Raw genomic sequence first — 8,217 nt, 5'->3', positions numbered from 1 at the left:
CAATACAACATGAACACAAGTACATTGTACCTAGTTATTATTACAATTTGAATGTAAGTGCCTAGTAGTTAAAGTCCCATGATATAAAGTGTGACCATGTGATACTAAAATAACACTGCTATAATGTTTCATGAATTCCACAAGTAAATCCTGATGATCCTGTTCTCCAGCATGATTTGAGAATGATCCAAAAAGCATCTCGTGTTTCAGTGGAAGCAAGAACATCTGGAAATGATTTCACAAGTTTACTTATTAGTGATCTAAAAATAGTGCAGAATCTTGTACAGTATATGTCTTAGTCATAATATTTATTTGTTGTAAATATATCAAAAACATTTTATTAACAGGATTCCATTTTCAAGGTGGTCTCAGACTTCTGTGATTATCTCTGAATATCTCACAGCAAAGAAATACTATATCAACACAGATTACAATCATTTTATCAGAATGTCTAGCATTTTCTCAAATCTCCTCTCCATCACAGGACTGAAAGGCTGAAGTAAAGATGACAGAGCGTTATGACTGCCACTACTGTAAGGAGTCACTGTTTGGGAAGAAGTATGTTCTTCGTGAGGAGAACCCATACTGCGTGAAGTGCTATGAGAGCCTGTACTCCAATACCTGTGAGGAGTGCAAGAAACCCATCGGCTGCAACAGCAGGGTAACATATATGAAATTGCATAAAACCAGCCAATCGGTTTAGAGCTTGCAGATCGAGAAAGTGTTTTTCAGTTTTGTCATCAAATGCACCATATAGCTACTACCCATTGTTGGGGAAAACGCATTACAAGTTCTGTAATCAGATTACTTTTTCAAGTAACTAGTAAAGTAACTTTTACATTTACAACAAAATATATGAGTTTCTTTTTCAAATAAGTAATGCAAGTTACTTTGTTCTCCTATTTATCTGACACCTCTCTTGAGCATGCATTTACTCATCTCACTTGCAGAGAAACAGTTAATGAATAAAATTCAACCAGAACTGTCGTCTTTGGCTGCTTTAGGATCTGTCCTACAAGGACCGTCACTGGCATGAGGACTGTTTCCACTGCTTCCAGTGCAAGCGCTCACTGGTGGACAAGCCCTTCTCCACTAAAGATGAGCAGCTGCTGTGCACCGAGTGCTATTCTAACGAGTACTCCTCCAAATGCCATGACTGCAAGAAGACCATTATGCCTGGTAAGAGATTCTTCGCCATGGGAGGAACGTTCAACAAATTACCTCATATCAGTAGATGTTTTCTTTTATACTCAGCACTGCCATAAAATCATAATTCATTCAGCACCACATTCTTTCCATTAAAGCAAATGAGAACTGCTTCCTTTCACACAGGGTCGATCTTTGCCCAGATCTTGTGAAGAAAGAGTAACTGTCATTATAACGATATATTACTGGCCCATAATGACGTCAAAGCAATAGATTAAGTGATCTGCACACTGGTAATAAATATTAATTCATAAATCCTCAAAGACAGGTCCTCATGACCATGTGAAAGTGTTGGACTCTCATTAACCCAGTATGTTTTATGTTTTAAAAACGTAAAATGTCAACACGTGGACCTTTTTAAAACAATGAAACTCTGTCCTGTGTCTGTTTACACCGCACCACTGCTGGTATTTATTGAACTTTCATCTGAATATGTTGAAAGAGAATTATGCCTGTTTAACAGCTCAACTTTGCTGTTACGCTACAGTTGATATGACTGTAGAACTGTAATCCTGATGATAATAATTCAATATCACAATAAGTGTTTGATATCTGAATCTGATAAGAATAGACTACTCTCTGTATATATTACATGTTATCTTGTAAAGATTATTTACTGTATATAGAATGTGTTGATGTAGAATTTGGCATCAACTCTTCTTTTTTCATATTTGTAATTTTACTGTATTCATGAAAATATTTTATATAAAAAATAGGCTACTAAGCCATTTGAATGTGACTAAATGCCCACTTATGCAAACAAGCAGAATAGATAAAGAAAAAATAACTAAGCAAATTAATAAATTGACATTAAGTCCTGTATGAATGCATAAATACTCATTTACATTCAATTATATAAAATGAATCAAACTTATGTTTGTCTACACATACACTACCATTCAAAGTTTTTGTTTTGAAAGAAAGAAAGTAAAAATTTTATTCAAGAAAGATGAATTAAATTACCAAAAATGACAGTAAAGACATTTATAATGTAACAAAAATATACACATTTCAAATAAATGCTATTCTCTTAAACTTTCTATAGAAAAACATTAAGCAGCTCAACATTTCTAACAATAATAAATGTTTCTTGAGCACACACTCAGCGTATTAGAATGATTTCTGAAGGGTCATGTGACACTGAAGACTGGAGTAATGATGCTGGAAATTCAGCTTTACAGAATTTACAATTGTACTGTTTTTACTACTTTTGACACAATTAAACGAAGCCCACTCAAACCCCAAACAATTCAACTGTAGTGTACTTTACAAAATATCTGGGCTAGATATTAGAATTGTATATAATTATTAGAGCATAGAACGTATCTGATTCTAACATGACTTGATATTTTGGAAAAGGACTTATACCTACTGCACTGTAAAAAAAAACCGTTAAATTTACAGGAAAACCCTGGCAGCTGTGGTTACCAGAGTTTTCCTGTTAAAAATACGGTAGCAACGTTTTAGGTTTTACAACTTTTAACCGTATATAATTTTACAGCGATAAACCGTATTTCATTATCTGATAAATTGTTAATATACTGACCTTTTGAAGTATTAATATCTGTTTTTTTCCATTGTAATACACTGACAGCCAACAATCACAGCAGTGATGAGAGTCAAATGGTCAACCAAAGCTCATCATAAGCAGCTCATCCACAAGAGAGTTAATACTAATATACAGAAGCTGCACAGTCTCATTCACACAAACATTAAACACCATCATGGTAACATGTTGAAATTTAAAAAATGCAATAAGCATTAATTTAACAACATTAAATGTAACATAAAACCCTAATGTACATAACTGATTAGAAAAAAACTAAGAAAATTATGAAGAAACAGTGATTTAAAAACAAAATACATCAAATGTGAAGTGTCACGCAGGGAATTGTGGGAATGTCAATTTACATTTTTTCACTGTAAATTATACAATGACTTGTTCTATTTCACTTCCAAAAACTGTAAATTTAACGGTATTTTACAGTAAAATTAAATTAAATGTACCATTATATATATCACAGTTATTTACCGTATATAATAAGGAAACTTTCTGTTAACCAATTAACAGTTTTTCACTGTAGCATTTTTACAGTGTTTTACCGTTAAAATCACGATCATTTTTTACAGCATGCACAAACTTCTTCCATCATCTTTTCATAAGCAGAATGTTGTTGGAATGTTGTTGAAAGATGGCTCTCTTCTTCTCCCTCAGGCTCGAGGAAGATGGAGCATAAAGGAAACAGCTGGCATGAGACCTGCTTCACCTGCCAGCGCTGCCAGCAGCCAATTGGCACCAAAAGCTTCATCCCCAAAGACAACTATAACTACTGCGTGCCCTGCTACGAAAAGCAGTTTGCCATGCAGTGTATTCACTGCAAGAAGGTAGATTCCACAGTTGAAGGAAACTAAAACAAACTTTTTAATGTTTTACTATGCGACACCAAGTACATACTTACATGAAACTTATTAAGACTCCAGAAACTCTTTAATTAAGCATAAAGGCCTGCTCAAAAAATGCAATACTAGTTTACTACTTATTGAATACACCACATTCTGTAAGTTGACCACTTTCCATTATGGGATACAGTATTCCATGCAGTGTTGCACGTTTTGAGAAATCCAGTTAATCTATGCATACACTCTAAAAAATGCTTGGGCTGTTTCAACCCATGCATGTTTGGGTCAAATATTGGGTTTGTCCATTTGACCCAAACATGGGTTGAAACAACCCAGCATTTTTTAGAGTGTACGGGTAATCTGCATACTGTATACTGCAGAAATTGGTAGTCTGATCATATTTAATCTCTTCCTTCTCTGTCTAGCCCATCACCACTGGCGGTGTGACGTACCATGACCAGCCCTGGCATAAGGACTGTTTCTTGTGCACTGGCTGTAAGCAACAGCTGTCTGGCCAGCGCTTCACCTCTCGTGACGACTTTGCCTACTGCCTCAACTGCTTCTGCAACTTGTACGCCAAGAAATGTGCCTCCTGCACCACCCCCATCAGTGGTATGTACAAATATGCAAATATGCTGTCTCTGAAATCAAATAATTCTCTACTGTATAGTATGCGGAAAACAGTACGCCAAAAGTGTAGTATGTCCGAATACATAAGCTGTGTCTGAAATCGCTCCCTATCCACTATATAGTGCACTATATAGGGTGTCGGCCATTTTGTAGTGGTGTCCGAATTCTAAGTGAACGACATCATTCCCTACATTCGCTCACTACTTTTACCCACAATCCTCTCTGATTTTGAGTGTACATCCGATGTACACTTGCTGAAGCACTATTTCCCAGAATCCAATGCGTAGAGGACTGAGCGCGCGTGAAAGTGCGGGAGCCAGCGAGTTTAAATCAGAAATTACCTAACAGCTTTTTTTTCTTCCTTTTTTTTTTATTAATCATTACTTGAATAAAACATTAAAATATTGAGAAAATATTATGAATGTTAAAATGAAAATGAACTGATATTAATAGCAAATTAACTCAATTTAATGTGTTTTACTATAAGCCAGGTGTTTTAATACTTTGTGGCATTGTTGTTAATTCGTTAAACTGTAAGGAAGGGATGATGATTTGGTGGATGATTTAAAAATATTCGTTAATCATCTGTTCATTCGAATGTAATCATAACGGTCGCCTGAGGGCGCTCAACGACCACGTCATCTGTGAGCGTGAGAGTTTCGAACAAAATTTCAATGATGAAACTACAAAGCTGGCACGGAGGTATATATAATTACAAAATAAAGTCATTATGATTGTTATTGTTGTTAATATTATTTTATAAAGTAAGTAACGTAAGATAAAAGGAGTTTTATCACTACGTGTGACGAAGCGTCTGAATTCACTCACTTCATTTCGTTCACTCCTTGCAGATATAGTGCACTCAAATGCCATACACTATATAGGGATAGTGAATGAGTGAACGAGTGAGTGGTTTCAGACACAGCTATAGTGTTCGAAAAACAGTAGGCGTAAAAGTCCCCGGATGACCTACTACTTCAGTTGAGATTCTGAAGTCTGCATATGATAGACAGTTTAGACACTTTACTATCCCATGAGGCCACAGGAGAGGATTTTTAATGAAAGTGAAGCGACGCAACTGACGCTGGTAGGTCATGTGACAGTAACAATATGGCGGATGTAGTGCGCTTGAATTTCCTTCATACTACCCATATTCATACTATATATAACATACTTTGTAAATGGTCACAAAGTAAATTCAAATTCAAATGTAGTACCTACTCAGACAGTGCGGAGTTTCAGACACAGCCATACATGCAAATATATTAGCGCATGTGATGTCACAGATCCCACAATATCCAAACCAGCCATTTTTGGAGCTTGATTAAATAAAATGGTTTGTTTATAATGAGGTTTTAAGCTATGAAACTTGCAGGATGCTTTAATGGTATTCCTCTTATATGTCAAAAGAATCCCTTTAAAAATAGTAGAAAAATAGTTTTTAAATGTTTCTTTGATAAATAACTAAAAATAAAAATAAGTTTGAGCTGAAATACTAAGATTAAACTGAAATCAAATTAAATGAAAGCTAAATAGAACTATTTAAAAAATGAATAAAATGGCAAAAGCACATAACAACATTATTAAAACTTAAACTAAAAATGAAATGAAAAACTGAAAACTCATATAAAAATAAAAGCTAGTAAAATATGAATCAATACTATAATATTACATAAGTAATACTAAAATAATACTGGTGAAAAATTGAATTAAAATGTTACATTTTTATTATTATTAATTGTTATTTTTAATAACAAACTTCATTTTCTTTCTAAATTACTCAAAAACATGTCAACATAAAACAAATGTGGTACTTCCAGAAACACTGATGATTTTGAAGTGCCACCAAACGTTTAATTTATATGATCATCTAGAGTATATATAAATTTAGTACTTTTATAGTACTAAAATCATTTCATCATGCCTCATTCCTGACTTATCAAAAAATAAACTTTCAAAAAAAGTACAATGATCAACACTCTCATCCGTTTATTTCATCAGGCTTGTTGTCAGCGAGGAACGTTCCATGCAGTTCAATAAAAAAAACTCAATTCATAATGCCTAGAAAAACCTTCACTAAAACACTGACATGTGAAACAATCTTCATTTTGCTTTCTCACTTAAATACGTCAATGCATGATGCAACACACATCACAACTGCATTTCTATAAATACAAAACTATCAAGGGTCAACTATCTATTATTTGATATTGGCCAAACCATTTGAACGGGCCTATTTCGATCTAAATCACAGATAATTTTAATAATACATTTTCTCAATATATTCAATAAATTAACTGGACCAGAATGTTCCCTAAAGTTGCAAAACTCACCATAAATTCCTCATCTTGTTCTTCCAATTCAACATCCTGTGGCACATGGCCAATTAAATTTTTTTTTTAAAAACTGAATTGGAGGCACTTCTTAAATTCAGAATTTTGCTCAACCCTGTTTCAAAGAGTTCAAATCTACCGGCTTTCCTTGAACTTCTCTGGAACACAGCTACATCTGCTTTACTAGTACTCATAACATGTTTGTCATCGCACGCAGGACTCGGAGGAAGCAAGTACATCTCCTTTGAGGAACGCCAGTGGCACAACGACTGTTTCAACTGCAAAAAGTGCTCAGTGTCTCTGGTGGGCAGAGGTTTCCTCACCGAGAGAGATGACATCCTGTGTCCCGAGTGTGGCAAAGACATCTGAAAGCATGCATGGAGAAAACAACCAAGCATCCACAACGCTTAAAATGAAACAATGAATAGATTTAGGCACTCCATGGAAACATAGTAGAGCAAAGATTATAATAGAGTAACAAGAGACAGATTTTCTTTATCTCAATAGAGTTTATTTGAGCTTGCTTTAACTTGAAGACTGAAGAAAGAATTGGTTCTAAAGATTAAACTGAATTATAAAAAATAATATGCATTATTATCTCTTTAAAATGTCTGACAGGCTCTCGGATGTGTTGCATAACTCATGTCTTAACTTGCAAAAAAAAATAATAATAAATGTTGGCCCTTTTGTGTATCTAACAGTTATACATGGAATCTAAATAGTAATGGAAAATCAATAAAGCTTACTAAAAAATGTGTTGTGTTTTTCTCATGAATGAAGACTATTGCACAAGCAAGCACTCAGTAGTGATATAAGACAATAGGGCCACCTAGTGTTTAACAATGACCATGCAAAACAACTTGCACTCTCTTATCGGGGCATAAGCAAAAATCAGTTTGTCAGTCGTGATATGAAGTTTTCGAAGTAAACGTTTATGATTAAATGCTTGAAATTAGTTTTGCAGACAAATGCAAATTATGCCTAGGTATGAATTTCTTGGAGTTTGAGTTGATAGTGAAGGAAATGCAGTCAACAAGTGTCACACGGAAACTCCTTTAATTTCCAATGTAAAAGCATCCCAGGATGCACCTCATGAAGTGGGCTGAGTAAGAGTAGAGCTGGTTTTGGAATCTAGAAAAGGGTGACCCAGAAGCCATTAATTCACTCATTTGTATTATTTTATAGTTCTGATGACTACTATTTGCAACATTTTAGAATAAAAGTAAAAATATAAGTAGACGTGTCCAAACTTTTGACAGGTATAGTGCATTTTGTAGTGGTGGGATTTGTTTATATGAATTCAGGAAAACTCTCAAACAGAGGGGAAGGAGAGAAGCTAAGCTCTGGGATTTCAATGACTCCACTGGGACACAAACCTGAGATGCAACTGCATGGAAAATAAGCATCTTCAATAAGAAGCAGTGGGGTGTTTGAAAGTGTCACAAGGTGACGAACCAGCAGCGGAACTATATATTCCACGGAGGAATGTTTCCACCCGGAGCACTTTCAACGGAACACCCAGCCAGCCTTGTATGCATCGCTACCATGGCAACAGCAGCCGCTGATGACAGAGTGACAGCAGGTGCGGCGCATCAAGGGGCTGTTTGATGATTGGGACACACAGCGCTTGGAACAGATAAAAACCAAG

General features: G+C 35.1%; 1 protein-coding gene across 1 annotated transcript; it reads left to right on the top strand.

Annotated features, from left to right (window-relative positions):
• The first annotated feature begins 505 nt into the window (after window positions 1-505).
• fhl2a (four and a half LIM domains 2a) lies at window positions 506-7,060 on the top strand. Its single transcript, XM_056251784.1, has 5 exons — window positions 506-661; window positions 1,005-1,179; window positions 3,422-3,591; window positions 4,032-4,218; window positions 6,787-7,060. Exons 1-5 carry the CDS (start codon window positions 506-508, stop codon window positions 6,936-6,938), a joined length of 840 nt encoding a protein of 279 aa, XP_056107759.1. The 3' UTR covers window positions 6,939-7,060.
• The last annotated feature ends 1,157 nt before the right edge of the window (window positions 7,061-8,217 follow it).

The sequence above is a fragment of the Rhinichthys klamathensis genome, unplaced genomic scaffold (genome assembly GCF_029890125.1).
Source record: "Rhinichthys klamathensis goyatoka isolate OS25496 unplaced genomic scaffold, OSU_Roscu_1.1 h1tg000090l_1, whole genome shotgun sequence".
NCBI classification, from domain to species: Eukaryota; Metazoa; Chordata; class Actinopteri; order Cypriniformes; family Leuciscidae; genus Rhinichthys; species Rhinichthys klamathensis.
The sequence above is the reverse complement of the archived record's forward strand: the minus strand, read 5'-3'. Positions and strand labels throughout refer to the sequence as shown.

Excerpts from the sequence above, each read along its gene's own strand:
- fhl2a (XM_056251784.1), top strand. The coding sequence starts at position 506 with ATGACAGAGCGTTATGACTGCCACTACTGTAAGGAGTCACTGTTTGGG. Across the intron at positions 662-1,004 it reads CCATCGGCTGCAACAGCAGG|GATCTGTCCTACAAGGACCG; the intron begins GTAACATATATG and ends TGGCTGCTTTAG. Across the intron at positions 1,180-3,421 it reads CAAGAAGACCATTATGCCTG|GCTCGAGGAAGATGGAGCAT; the intron begins GTAAGAGATTCT and ends CTTCTCCCTCAG.